This window comes from Paramisgurnus dabryanus, chromosome 5 (assembly GCF_030506205.2).
Source record: "Paramisgurnus dabryanus chromosome 5, PD_genome_1.1, whole genome shotgun sequence".
NCBI classification, from domain to species: Eukaryota; Metazoa; Chordata; class Actinopteri; order Cypriniformes; family Cobitidae; genus Paramisgurnus; species Paramisgurnus dabryanus.
Genome location: NC_133341.1, coordinates 47,863,920 through 47,879,762, shown reverse-complemented (window position 1 = coordinate 47,879,762; position 15,843 = coordinate 47,863,920). Strand labels below are relative to the sequence as shown.

General features: G+C 37.9%; 1 protein-coding gene across 1 annotated transcript in view; it reads left to right on the top strand.

Moving 5' to 3' along the window:
* The first annotated feature begins 371 nt into the window (after positions 1-371).
* Positions 372-15,843, top strand: part of ntrk2b (neurotrophic tyrosine kinase, receptor, type 2b) — a 32,145-nt gene continuing 16,673 nt past the window's right edge. Inside the window, exons 1-9 of the mRNA XM_065284531.1 lie at positions 372-918; positions 2,954-3,028; positions 3,131-3,202; positions 3,284-3,352; positions 3,451-3,596; positions 5,504-5,655; positions 10,873-11,005; positions 13,465-13,779; positions 14,038-14,058. Coding sequence (XP_065140603.1) covers positions 725-918; positions 2,954-3,028; positions 3,131-3,202; positions 3,284-3,352; positions 3,451-3,596; positions 5,504-5,655; positions 10,873-11,005; positions 13,465-13,779; positions 14,038-14,058 — 1,177 coding nt within the window. The 5' untranslated portion in view covers positions 372-724. The remainder of the gene's footprint in view (positions 919-2,953; positions 3,029-3,130; positions 3,203-3,283; positions 3,353-3,450; positions 3,597-5,503; positions 5,656-10,872; positions 11,006-13,464; positions 13,780-14,037; positions 14,059-15,843) is intronic.

The window sequence follows — 15,843 nt, the reverse complement described above, 5'->3', positions numbered from 1 at the left end:
GATAATTGTTAACCACAGGAAAAACAATAACATCAATTAAGCACCCAAATGTATATATACAAATTAAAAGCAAAACGTGGCCGCCTATAAGAAATAGCTGCCAATACCCGTGCCGATCAACGTAAATACCACAAAGATCGCCCCCATTAACACCACAAATGATCGATTATTGCCAATATCACATATTTGAAAGCATTTTAAACATCCCTATCCACATGTAATTACAGCGATGGCTGAGGAAGATGTGGTCGGTAATCAATAGGCGCTTGCAGGTACGCGCTGCTGCCTCTTAATACACAAACACACACACGCACGCACACACACACATCAGCGCGCGCGCGCGCTCACACACACACACACACACACACACACACACACACACACATACACACACAGTCTCGCTTGTTTTCTTCTCCAGCGCTGGATGTGGATGAGGCGTCAGCATCAGCACCGCAGCCCATAGACACAATCTGCAGCCACATAGACCAGCGCATCTGGAAGAAGCCAACCCGAGATAGGGCAACATTTTGTCACCCACAAAATCGCGGTGGCTAAATTTCACATTGCGTTATCACCTTTCCGCGGAGACACGAGAAGGCCAATCCATGACAGTCTCTCGTCGCGCAAATCGTCTCTGCGCTTTCCACAGCAGCGCCACAAAAATACTATAGACGCTACACGATATTGAGTTTCGTTGAATAGCCTACACTGCGTTACACCTGCTATGATCGCAGAGGTTCATGGAATGGCTAGATGGGGATTGTGTGGGGTTTTATTTGGGCTCCTGAGGCTCAGCTCGGCTTGTCCTGCATCGTGCACTTGCAATGCCTCGAGGATCTCATGTATTGATCAGGAACCAGGGATCGAGGATTTCCCCGTCTTGGTCCCGGAATCTGACATGGAAAACATCACTGATATGTAAGTGAAACGTTACAGCAAGAAATAAACCGTGAGCTATGTAATACAGCTTCACGGATGAGAGAAAAACGAGCGTGCGCGTGTGTGCGCGAGAAGTGTAGTTAGATGCATCAATCTATTAAAGGCCGTTTCGTTGTAAATAAGTCTAGTGCACTATTTAGTCCCTATTGCGTGCAATTGTGCATTGCTCTTGGATGGCATCCATAACCTTCGCATTTCCGACCCTGGCATGTGCATTTGTGGAGTTTGTTATAATAAATAAAGGCGTACAGATATGAAATCAAACAACACCATGCAAATGCATAATGGACAGGTAACACAATGTGTCCTGTGTTTGTGAGTGTATGTTAGTGAGAGGACGACGAACGCTTTTAAGGGGTGGGGGCCATGGTAAATAGGCAGTAAGTTGGCATGAAAGCAAACCTAAATGACCACCATACGTTTTAAAATGTGGCGATTCGCAGCATACCAGCTTTCATAATTTAGTGAGGTTGCTGACTCACACCGGCTAACTTTCTTTACCAGAACAGGACAATAAGGCAACGTTATTGGGTTACACAAGTACATTATAAATTCCTTACATGAAGCAATTAGATGCATATCGGTGGAGATACAGCGTCTGGTTTATAGCACATTATCACCGATGATCTAATCTGCTCGAGTGCGTGCATTAGATAGCACTGAAAGACTAGTCGACTTGAAAGACCGTCAAATGATTTAATTGCCCTGGGGTTAAAAAAATACGCTTCCAGGTCTGAAATAAACACTCGTCGGTGCAAAGACGGTTTCTTAAATAAATGTCCACTTAAGGCGGATTTAAGTAGTAGTTAACACGCATTAATTGATGTGTATGGGTTAGTTGGGGAGTAGTCTAACGTGTCCGCAGAGCAATAGCATTCGGCGCCTACGCAAATATGTCACTCCGTTTCCACGACAACGGCTCGCCGGACTCACTCCAGGCATGTGCTCGTGTAGTGAAATCATACACATCTCTGTTAACTTGTTCATATATAAGATACGTAAATAAAAGTATGTATGTAAATAATAGAAAGTTTAGTTTGCTCTGGGAAATGTATTTTTGATAAAGGATGATATAAATAATTGTTGGTCGTATCCGAGATTTGTACAGTTTTTGTTTTGATCAGTGTATACTGTTCCAGTGTATGGTACATAAATATTGTGATCGTTGAGTATCATTGTATATATAGTTTATTCAAATATCATGGTATTTCTTTTAACATTTATGTTTACTGAAAACCATTGGTTTGATTACTTTTTATAAGACATTGGTAAATCTAGTTTATTTTTTGTTATCAGTTATTAGCCTATTAGTAAAACACACTAAAGCCAACTAAAATACCAGTAATTAGTCATATACCATTGTAGTTCTCTTGTTCTATTTTTTGTAATATTTTTTTGTGTGTACCAAATAAATGCATCTGTATATTGTATCAGTATAATATATGTCATGGGTCTTCAACAGGGGGTCCGGGGACCCTTGGGGGTCCTTGGTGGTATAATCGGGGGTCCTCCAAATATTGTTTGAATGAAAAAAATAATGGAAATATATAATAATATAAATTCACCCAAAATAACGTGTCTTTGTAACATAACCATAATAACCAAGTATGTATGATAAATAATAATAAAGACAGTCCTAATTTGATACTGGGGGACCCTGCTCCTCCTCTCCATCCATTACGGGGTCCCTAGCCTAAAATCGGTTGAAGACCACTGATATATAGTGTATTTTCAGTAACTTTGCATGCTGTAGTACTGTGTCATTATCGTCACAATTACACACTTGTCAGATGCTTTTATCTAAAGCAACTTTTAGTGCATTCAAGGTAACAACATATAAATTTTATCATTGTGTGTGCCCTGGGTTTGAACCCACAATGTTGCCCGCTGCAAATGCAGTGCTTTGCTAATTAAGCTATAGGTACCTTTTGATATTACATTACCATCTGATAATATTTTTGTATCATATTGGCCCAGCATGCATTGTAGTAGTAATCATGTTTTCTTTCAACAGATATATCGCAAATCAAAAAAGGCTATTTACAATCAACGAGGACCATATGAAGTTTTACTCGAATCTCAGGACTTTGTAAGTATCTGGCCTGTAAGCAGTCATATAAAATGATAATGGCATCACATGACAGAAATACTTCCTGTATGTAAGCATATTGTAAACGTTTCCCTCACACAGAACAGTGACCAATACTCACCTGACATTTGTATCTACATTGGCCTTTTTCAACAATTCCAAACTTCAATATCTGTAAGTCCCTTTTTTAGACTATATTGGAATTCAGTTATAATGTGTGATGATGTCTAAGTAATTTTCTGTTCTCTGTTGTAGGAATCTCAGAGACAATAACTTATCAACACTCTCATGGATGGCCATTCGTAATTCTAACATGTCTACTTTGTAAGATCTTTTCAGTAAAAATACAAGAACTGTATGCATGTACAGTACTGCTGAGTCAAGCATATAAGCAACTGTGCCTTTGTTTGGAATTTCTTTAGGTTGCTCTCTGGGAACCCGTTGCAATGTGCATGTGAGAACATCTGGATTAAAATGTGGTTGGATGACAGTGAGAGAGATGGGCTGCAGTGTCTACAGGAGGGAGGACGAGCTTATGCACTGTCTAGACTCACACTGCCTTCATGTGGTAATTCAAATTACGTGATGTTCAATACCCAACTAAGGGGTTGTTTATACGACAACATAATTTTGAGTCAAAGTGTACGTTTTTGATAACAATGCCTTGTCTTTATGTAAACTTCATAAAGACAACATGTGTGAGTATAACAAAAACAACAATGGCGGCCTACAGAACTGTGTTTGTGCTGCTCAAGATACTGCGTGTATTAATGCTCCTCCAACAAAGTTGACAAAATGTTGCTACTTTATAGAGCGTTTCAGCAGTAACAACATAAACAAGCAGCTGTCGCGGTCTGCACGTAACTTCCGGTAAGCTCCGCTAAGAATAAATAACAACAAAGTTCTTTAAACGTGGTTTATTTATATAAAAAGCAAAAAACAACACATAGATTACCTAGGAAACCAAAACATTTGTTATTTTCGAGGAGGCATTTGTTCAAGAGATCAGTTTAGCAACTATAGTCAGACCATTAAAAAAACGAAACCGGAAGTAAAGTCCGGATCAAGACGCGTATCAAGTGCGTCCGATGAAACCGTCTATAGTCCAGGATCACCTGTAGTAAAAACCCTACCACATTGTCTGTCTAAACAATACTGCTCGAAGCGTTTGCCATCCTGATCGTTTATATTTATCACCCAGTAGAAGAATCCATGGCTGCGTCCGAAAACTCTAAATTGCTGCCTTCTGAGACAGCATTCCAAGGCAGGAAGGCATCAAGGCATATCTGAATCCATTGTTAGGTTTACTTCCTGACTCCTGAGATACCTCCATCATCCTGTCCCACAATTCAATGTGTGTGTGCGCACGGGGAATGAGATTGGTCGAGCCTGGTCGAGTTCGAAAAAATAAAATGGCGGCCAAGAAAGCGGCCGGAGCACAAATTTAGTGTAAATAAATGTATATTTTCACTCTTACGCATTTTAATTGCATTTTTTGCGAGAATTAAGTATTGTAGTTTTCAAATATGTGATTAGTTATCACAAAGGCACCCTCTATTTATATTTCAAACATGCTGCCTATGAAGGCTGTTCTCAAGCTTTTCTCTGAGCTGCCTTCATGCCTCCGAAGTCAGCTGCCTAAGTTTTCGGACGCACCCCATATGTGTGATGTTTCTTTACAAAGTAACATCACCATCTACTGGCCTGGCATGCATAATGCAGCGGTTTTAGCAGATCTGTGTAAATGCAGATCTTTTTGTAAGTGTTGTCACATGAAAATGTGCAAAAATGCAAAGGAAAATCTTTTCCATTTCTTTACTAAGTTATATCATTGTCGTGTAATTTAAGTGACTAAGTTAAATCATTATCCATCATTGTATGGAGTGTATTTAGGGGCTGAAGTATATGCAATCTAAAAGTATTTTGAATTCTGAAAATTACATTTTGACAGTTTTCAAGTTTAACTTAATTGTTCAGTTACAAATCTTCTTTTAAAAGTTTCAGAGGACAGTGCAAAGTGTCAAAAAAATTAAAAAAAAGGTTTAAAAAAAGTAATATTTTTAGGACTTTTAAGTACTATTCTAGGCCTTATAAGAATTATTTTAGGCTATTTTTACATGTGTGACTTTGATAAATGGGTGTGGCAGCTGTAAATTGTAATTAGCTAGATAATGTCATTCATCTTATCTTCTTAACCTCACTAATGGTAGAAACAAAGCCAGAGCACTATAAAAAGGGCAGGTAGTACAAAAAGTAATTTTAATGTAAAATCTTAAATTAAATTAATTCAATAAATTATGTACAGAATTTTCATATTTGAGTGATTTTTGTCTTTAACATTTCATAGCAAAATAAGAAACTCACTTAAAATTCATATTTTACATATGAACTCCATAATAATCCAGAAACTGGTAGTTACAGTGTAAATGGGTAAATACTGTAGTAAACATGAACATCTGTCCAACTCTCTTTCAGAGTATCCACGCGTTAAGGTTAACCCTGCAGTTGTCAATCAAATGGCAGGAAGTGATGCTACAGTGATGTGCAATGGGTCCGGAGCCCCACCCCCTGAGCTTTCCTGGAGCCTAAATTCAAGTGATCACCCTCCTCTCACAACTAGCCATGAGGTAACACTCCACATGCCTTTGAATAGTGGGTAGGATACTGTAGGGTGAATACATAGTGGATTTCCAGCCACTGGGTTAAATATCATTTTACCAGTTACTGTGGCAGAGTGATACAAAACAGCAAAGTGTCCTCATGCTTTTCTCGGTTGTATCAGCACTTTTGAAACATTTCTAATCCATTCAGATTTGAGGGTCTGAAGTAACTGCTATCCTTAAGTCAGTTTTCACATCTCTACTCTTTACACTGTTTCACACATTAAGGACACTTAAACACTTAATCTTTATGGCATCCTGTAATAGGCTTTCAAATATCTCAACTGAACACAGCATTAAAACCGCAGATACTTGACACCAACCCCTGAAAGCTTTGTTTCCATTAATATTTAAAAAGCTCACTATAATACTTACATTAAAGGAGCCTTCATCCTTTAGTGAAAACAGCAGTCTCTTTGATAGGTTAAATACGTTGAGGTTTTGAATAAGAAGATTAATTATTTAGCATTTCATTCATAAAGTTTTATTTGGCAGGGCATTGATGAGATCAATGTATTAATTTTTAAATGTACATTTAAAGTGTATTTGTTTTTTGTATTTTGATTAATCCTGTTTAAATTTGAACTACACTGTTAGATATGTATAATCTAAAATGCGGCACACCGGCTCCACGTCTGTACTTAAGACAATCATTGGTTCTCCCTTGGCACATATGATGACTAGTCAAGAGACTCACAAGAACCATTAAAATGTTACGTGTCGACAGCGTTTTTTAAAAACATTTAAAATATTTTTTGATATAACTCTAAATGTGTTAAGCTGAAGAAAGGAAGTCATATACACTAAGGACCAGTTGATGGTGGAGATGTGCATTATGTGTTATGTGATATGTCCGTTATTAGAATGAGCGCATCTGGTGCAATTAGTGTATCAAAGCAATATTTAACACTGAACATCGCTTAATGTATTAAGGGGTGGTTTCCCGGACAGGGCTTATCCATGTTTAAGCTGCCTTAATTTAAAAACATCTTGCACTGACACATCTTAACATACAGTTATGGACAAAAATATTGGCACCCTTGGTAAATATGAGCAAAGAAAGCTGTAAAAATAAATATGCAATGTTTTTGAGCTCAAATTAAATATATATATATATATATATATATATATATATATATAAAACAATTCAATTGAAATATCTGAGTATAACAGATGGAAAACTTCAGAAATCAGTTGAAACTTGGGTTTTAGAAACCTAGCACCATCATCACTACAAGTTATTTGGGACAACGTTTAAAAAAAAATCCTGTGCTCTTATGCAAACACAAACTGCAGCATATTGATTTGCCATACTGGACCTTTAAACAGGAGCGTGTTCAGTGGCCATATGAAACGAAAAAGAGTTTATTGGCATCAGGAACACAAAATGGTGTTGGTGCACACAAGGATTTAAAAGTGCTCCATGTCTACAGTTAAAGGAACAGTATGTAGGATTGTGGCCAAAACTGGTATTGCAATCACAAAACTTGTGGCTAAAACTGGTACTGCAATCACACAACTGGTGGCCAATACACAAAATGACAACATAAACATCAGTTGAGGGCTGCAACTAGAGGTCTACACGGGTCCAAAAATTCCTACCCGAACCCGCAAATGTGCTACACTGAACCGACCCGGACACGTCTGTTGTTTTGAAAGCTGGACCCGGACCCGACCCGGACCCGTCTATTATTTAAAAGCTGGACCCGGATCCGACGAAGACCCGTCTATTATTTAAAATCTGGACCCGAACCCGTCCGGGAAGACACAGACCCGACCGGCAAATATTCTTAGCTAAATGTTATTAAAAGTCAATAAACAAGTAGCGAAAATTAAACTTTTTGTCTTACCCATAGAAGTCAGTCTTCTCCCTCCTTGTACCTGTCTGTGTGATGCACAATCCTTATTTCCAAGAAAGTTCCATCCATGTTATTCCTCTCTTGACGATTGAAATGTTTAATGCTTATTCCAGCTTTTAAAGTCCACTTTACAGTCATGGTGATTAATAACGCAGTTTTACATCGGGTCAACTTGCTTAATAATGTTTGCCCATTTGGATTATAATAACGATTGCTCGTTCATTGCCATGGATGCTTTCGTTAGCTTTGCTTCTTTGCTATCATCTCTGTGCTCTTTGAGTCGCGAAAACTTTAGATATAACAGCAAGACGGTCATTTTATAATATTATTATAAAAATTAGAGAAGTCAGTGCAAAATGCGCGGTACGGCGGAATAGGTCCCGCCTTCTAAATAAAAGAGCCAATTGTCAAAGGTAAAGTCATTGCGTCTCACTGCAGAAGGTCCTGACTGGTAGCCAGAGACACAATAAAAGAGCACTTGCGCGTTAGCTGCCTGGTTGGAGCAACCAAATATAAACTTTTTAACGCAATTTTAGCGTCATAGAAAAAATGTATGCGACAGTTCATCTAAGTTTTTGTTGCTGATTTTGAAATATTTTATTTAAAGTGAGTGTGTTCTCCGAGTCCGATTGACCTCGGGTATTACCCACAATGTTAAACAGACCCGGGACCCGAAGTAATAGATTGAGACCCGACCCGGACCCGGCTGATCATTTAAAATATAGACCCGAACCCGTACGGTTCCCAGGTCGGGTCCCAGGTCTTCCGTGTAGACCTCTAGCTGCAACTGCACTTTTTAAATGACAATATCCTGGCCAGACCACTGTTGTCAGTGATATAAGTATTTGAAATGAAAATGATTTCTTAATGTCTAGTGACATATCAGGGCCATTTTATGATTAATTGATATAAATTTCTTACATACTGTTCCTTTAAATATACCTCCAAATCTTCATTGTTGTGAATCAACTTTTTATACCAGAGGTCCTGGACATCTTATTCAGATACATGGCGTCATAGATTATATCAAATACCAACAAATAAAAGTCAAAACCTGACAGAAATCGTATAATGGGTCATGGTTAAATCTTCCATCAAGAACTTGTGGCCAATGTCTTTTTGAGAAAAAAAATATTATGTGATTTTCCCCCACTTTCAAATATTTTTTATTAATAAACCATTGGATTTTTGTGATTTTTTTATTATTAAAACCAAAAGGAGAAACATTGTAGAACTATTTTTAGTTTATTTTCACAGCTTTCTTTGCTCATATTTACCAAGGGTGCCAATATTTTTGTTTCAAGATGCACACCAGTATTGTTTTATGTAAGGTATGTTTGTAAAACTTTTTTAAATGTCCTAATATAACTAAGGCCTAGTCCTGGATTAATCTATAAAGTGAATTAAAATAAAGACTCAAGGTTTCAGTCGGACGATGACGATATTCTCCATGCTTTTGTTAGAAGATACAGTCCCTGTTGTTCAGTTGGGTTTTGCAGTTAAAGGAGCTGTATGTAGTGTTTCTACTTAAACTAATCCCTTTTCACTTGCCTGTGTGTGAAGGGGTTGTAATTTCACATTAAAATGATCCACTTTGTGGGTTTTGCTATTACCTCTGAAAAAAAATATTATTAAATTTATGTGAAAGTATCCGGGTCGGATTTGGCGCGAAATCCGGTGACGTCAACTGCATGCGCGCTTCCGAGCCTCTCGCCTTGTCTACTGACAACACTGCAACATGTCTGATAACAGACTGAAACTACCTGCTCCCAGCACAACACAGACTCCAACACAAACTCCACATATTGTGAAGAAAAAAAATTCCTGCTGAAGCTTGTAAGGCCAAACGTGAATCGGATCAACTTCGGACAAAAACAAGGATTAACATCGGCAGGGCATTTGAATTATGGAGAAACCTCCGCTTTGTTTTGGGTTTAAAAACAGATATGGAGTTGCCTTTCATCCTATTGGACAGGTTACATTACTAACAAGCTACAAAGCATGTAAAATATATTTCGATTTTTGCTTTAGTTTTTTAGATGTGGTTTTGGTTTGCTAGCTTTCGCTTTAGCATGTGTTTGCCCACACTGTAAAAAATTTGCTGTAATTATGCAGCTGGTTGCCAGTAACTTACAGTAAAAGAAAAAGACTGAAAATGTTTCATGTTCATTTAACTTTGAACAAACTGTTGCCAGTAAATAACATAAATGTAAAATCTACAGTAACTTACTGGGAGCTAGTTGCCAGTAATACCCAGTAATACTGTAATTTTTACAGAAATTTTTTACAGTGCAGCCTTCGTCGATCGATGACGTAAAATTGCGGACGCGTTTGTTTGCATGCGTCCGATTTTTTAAAAGTCTTTAAACTCGTACAGTCTGACATTGATGGAAACTGAGATTATACAGTGTGACAGGGACTTAACTACAATATTTATCACACAGTGTGGCAAGCAACAATCCTAAAGGACTATTTTGTATACCAGGCTTTACTGTTATACTGAAATTGTTCGGTGTAGTTCACTAACCGTTTTCGTTATCTTACCGTAAATGTACCTATGTAACACCAAATTACATAGGCTAAATGCAGTCAATTTAACGTTGCAGTGGAAGTTTACCTGATTTTCCAGCATGTTGTGGTGCTTTCTCAGGTGTGTTGCATCTCAGTCTGGCCGTCGCTCATGAGTTCGAGCACGCGCTTGTAAATTTATTGGTTGCAATTTGAAACATCACTGCTAGAGGCCGCTGAAAACTACATACAGCCCCTTTAAGTTTGATTTTTGAAATCTTTGGCTTTCCATATAAAGCTCTCCCTGCTGAAAAAACAGCATCAAACCAGCATGGGAATTAGCTGGTGGTCACCAGCATACCAGAACCAAAACACAACATATGCTGGTCTTGCTGGTATGACCAGCATGGGGTGCTGGTGCTAATGCTGGTTTGGTGCTGGTTTCGCTGGTGCTAATGCTGGTTTAGCTGGTGCTAATGCTGGTGCTGATGCTGGTTTAGCTGGTGTTTACTGGCAAACCAGCACCAAAACACAACAAATGCTGGTCTTGGTGGTATGCTGTTTTTTTTCAGCAGGGCTTAAGTAGACGTAACTATGAATTAGCATTACAGCTAAAATCACGTTGATGCAGATGTGACTGACTTCAATATTATCATTTAAAACTCCCCTTTCTCTGCCTTTTTGAGCAAACATTTACCTTTCAATGTGCCAATGGTGCCATGTGTAGCCAAGGTCACAACCCCTGAGACAGATAATAGACAGTTCTCTGTTGTGTACCTAATCAACCAAAAAGATCTTTAATTTGTCCTTTTTACAGATAAGTAAAATGGAGCTGCGGTCAGTGTTGACTCTAAGTGGACTTTCACCTGATGACAACGGCAGAGAGCTCACCTGTAGCGCCGAGAACATTGTTGGCCAGACTGAAGCTACAGTTCTACTCAATATTCTTTGTAAGAACATGATTTATTGTGTAAAGTTGCCTTGCAATTGAAATAGAATTGAAACCAAATAATGTTAATGGGGTGAAAAATGTTCAACCTCTTTTAACCGTTTGCTAGTGTCATAAACCCTAAAACAATTATCGAGATTTTATCAAATATATACACGAGGAAAAAACAATTATATCACTTATTGTTTTTTAGCATAAGGGGGAAAATAGTCATTTTGTAAAAAAGTACTGTTTCAAAAACTAAAGCAAACAAATAATGAGTGTAGCATCACGCTGCAGAAGCGGAATCCATTTGCAGAGGTTTATTAAAACCAATCTTAGCAGACAAATCCAAAGGGGCAGGCAAACAACATGCATGATAAGCAGGTAGAGGTAATCCCTTACGAAAATTAACCATGGTTTTACTACAGTTAAAACCAAAAAACCATGGTTACTGTAGTAAAACCACAAAATAACCATGGTTTTGACAACCATGGTTTTCAAAAACCATAGTTAAACCATGGTTAGTGTAGTAAAACCATGTTTTTGCTCATAGTAATCAATACACCAAAAAAACATGGTTACTACACTTTTACCACAATAAAACCATGGTTAATTTTCGTAAGGGATACACAGATAGGCAGTTTAAACCAAATAACAGTACAAAGGGTAAATCCAAGAGTACAATGAATAACAAACACTCATTAAGGCATAGCAATACTTCGCAAAGTTCAGTTAAAGGCGCTCTAAGCGAATAATGTGCGACGTCACTTCCTGTTGATGTTTGAACTGTTTTCAAACAGACAGAGCGTAGCTAACTCCTCCCCCTCCCCCTCCCTTCCGTGCTTTCATGAACGCGCCCAACCCCCACCCCCAAATCCTTCTTGTCGTTTATTGGCTGGAATACTTTGTTTTGTTTTGTGCTGGCTAGGTTTGGCCATTTGTTGATATGGCCGTTTGTGAAGCCTGGGCTGTCTACAGAGATCGCGTTTTTTTACAGTTTGATCAGGAGACAGGCAGCAAGCAGATAGTGAGGAGATGTTTCCGGTATGTAACAAAAAATGTTTTATGGTCTAAAACGCTTCAATTCGCTTAGAGCACCTTTAAGCATGCCATGTTTAAATATACAGGTGGCAGGAAGTAAACAGAGAAGCAGAGGGAGGCTGTACTCGGTCAGTACTCAGGTGTGGGCTCCCTCTGCTGGCTTGGGGTTACATTGAGTTGTGATTGGTAGGAAGGGCTCACAGGGATGTCTTTGCATCATCTGAGTGCATCATCTCATAAATAACATGGAGACTTTATGTGTAGGTATGCTGTCTCATACATAAAAGCTTTATTATATTGGATAATAAAAAACACATTGATACAAGAAGAATTTCTGGGAAACACCAATTAAAAAGAGTGGAAAGTAAATGGAGCACTAACCATATGTCGGCCTTCACAGGTGAACGAGTAACAGAACTCGGTTTGGTTTGGTTTGGTTTGGTTTAGTTTGTGTTGCCTTCTTCCTAATGTTCAAATTCTACAGTTTTAAGAAAAAATAACACAAATACAGCAAACATGTTAATAGTTCCCTTTTAAAAAAACATAATAACATGCAACTTTAATAGTAACATTATTATTTCCCCATGCTTGAAAAACCTGGTATTTTTGGTCAATGAATTTGCCACTTATTTAATTAGTATATGGTTGCAGTTGTAATGATAAAAGCATAGATTCTCAATTATTAATAAGCTATTGAGCTATTAAACACTGTGACTCTGGTTTGGAGCATATGGACCAAATATATTCACATAAAATGGGTACAGGTATAGAGGCCGCAATGCAGTACACAGATTTTGAACCAATACATACTGAAACCCTCCCAATGTTTGTATTGGTTTTGCATTTATTGTTTTAGTTTTTTATGTCTTATGACAAAGATAACTTTACATTGTCAATGCCAAACCACACAGTAAAAAAGACATTATGTTACAATAACATCTCTGTTTCTATATATTTAACAGAATTATTTTTTTGTCATTAGCATGTAAATCAAAAGTGGTTGAGAAAATGCTATAAACAGGTTCTAAAACAAAAGGTTAAATGAACCCAGAATTTTTTTTATATTTGACCCAAAGGTTTAAGACAACCCAGCATTTTGAGCTGAAACAACCCAGCATAGGTTGAACAGGTTGGGTTCATCCCTCTTTGACCCAACACTGGAGTGTATTCTTTGTTGAAACCTTTTTAACTATTTTGTTTTTGGTTATACATTGTACGTTTCTTCACATTGTAATATTACAGTAAGCCTCTTCATTTTTATCATCCTCCTCTATTTCTCACCCTAGTACCTTCTATACTGCCCTTCCACTCCTTATGCTGTCATATGATTTCCTTTTGTCAAACTGCAGCAAATTTTTCCACATTCCTCCTGTTTACTCCTGCGATCACACTTCCTCTCCTCCTCCTCTCTGTCCTTGTTTTTTCTTCCTGGGTCAGTTCCTCCTTCTATAGTGCAGCTGTATCAGCCCGAGCAAAACCAGGACTGGTGTATCCCATTCACTGTGACTGGCAACCCGAAGCCCGAGCTGCGCTGGTACCACGAAGGAAAGTTGCTGGAGGAACAGGAGTACATCAGAACTGAGATTCATGACATCACGGACACCGAGTATCACGGCTGTCTGCAGCTGGTCATTCCCACTCACATCCACAATGGCATTTACACACTGGTGGCCACTAATGAGTTCGGAGAGGCCAGCGGGAATGTTTCGGCACACTTTATGTTCATGCCTGATGTGGACCACTCAGGAACAGGTGAGATTGGGTTTTCTGATGAAAGTTAAAGTTATCCCAAAGACCTTCAATACATGGTTCAGATGTGTTTGATGAGATTTGAAGTCATACTCTGTGGGATGGTGGGGAGTGTTTGACACCCCTGGCCTGCACAACACTCTGTATTGTGTTGATCTGTATTGTTTTATTCTTTTATAAACATTAAACCCTACTAATCCTACTTATTGCATTTTTTGCATCTGTGACATATTAACCTTTATAATGCTTTTGTTTCCACAGAGGGAAACATTTTCTACTATGGTAAGTAATTCTGTGACACAGTACATGATTTCTTTAATATTAATAAGTTAGGCTGGTTAAAGGAACAGTTCACCCAGATATGAAAACTTTCTTATAGATTACTTTCCATCCCAGATGTATATGATTTTGTTTCTTCAGTTGAACACAAATAATTTTATAGTATAACATCATAATGTTATCTTCTTCTACGGGAGGCAACATGGCGAAGCTCCAGAACGTACATACATCCAGGGGCAGCACGTGACTGCTCTACCGAGGGGCGCAAATTCAAAATAAGTGTTCGGAGTGTCATGTGTGTTGTTCGCGTTTTCAAAATATGTGTTTATTGCTTCATGTGAACCATGTGCATCACGTGTTTTGTCAAAATAAGTGCCTGTTGCACATGTGAAAAAATAGGTCATTGAAATTTGGCTCCCTGGTTATGTCAGAAGGCCTTAAACCGCACCTTAATCTGCACTATCCAACCACGACACTGCCATTTAGTACAGAGACCAGCTCATTTTAAAGGACACACGCTAAAACAGCACATTTTTTGCTCAGACCTACAAAGTGTCAATTTTAACATGCAAAAATAAATTATCTATATTATATTTTGAGTTATATTTTGAGTACATACGCACTCTGGGGACACCAAAGATTTATTTTACATCTTTAAAAAGTCTTGTGAAATGTCCCCTTTAACATAATGGGCCCTATTTTAACGATCTAAGCGCATTGTCTAATGCGCACAGCGTCTGAATGGGTGTGTACGAATTCACTTTTGCAAATTTAACGACGGGAAAAATGGTTTGTCGAAAAGGGTCGTTCCTTTTTTTTAATCAGTAATGGGTGTGTTTTGGGCGTAACGTGCAATAAACCAATGAGAGTCTCAGCTCTCATCCCCTTTAAAAGCCAGTTGCGGTGGCGCTATGTCTAATCCCTATTTAGATGAATGACTTTGTAAACTGAAAAACTAAGCGGAGGAAGAAGATCCCCAGTTTAAGATTAATGTTAAATAATTGTGTTGTTTTTCACTTGTTATTTTTTTATTAAAACCTTTAAAACCCGTTTTCTTTTAGTCATGGAAGTAAAAAAGCAGGCTTTTAATTGCTTTAAATGTATGGCTAAACAATATCATAAAATTTTTTTTACAAGTATGTAAGAAAAGGTTTGTAATCTAAAAATACTTTATTTGTAACAAACAGGAGATAAGGAATTAACAAACGTCTCTCCGCAAGTTTCAGCACTTGGACAGCGTCAGTTTTTTTAAGCATTACTTAAAAATGTTTCTCATCTCACCATATCCACAGGTACAGAGTCATCATATACAATAAATCCGTGAGGTAGCATTTTAAAAAAAAACATTTAAAAACAGATGCATTTGTTTAAAGCAAAGCATTTATTTACTTACCAGGCTGCCAGAGGCGATTCTAGGGTCTATGGGGGCCCCAAGCAGAAAATTCCCTGTGTGCAAGAAGTGTGCAAAACTTCTTGCACACTTGGGTTAAGCAAAATACAATGTCCTTTGCTTAACCCACTATTCTACAGTGCAACAGTTATTGCGAAAGATACATATATACAAGTGTAATCTTCATCATACCTAACATTATTAACATGTTTGGATGCATAAATGGCATAACATGTTTGGAAATAATGACAGCAGAGAAATATTTTCTACATTATACAATGATAGCAATGATTAATAACTTATTTTTACAAGAATGTTTTAAGAAACCAGTCATTTTATGACTGCTATACTAAATAATCTCAGTAAAGTTACTGCTAACTCTTATAAGTTAGTGTCCT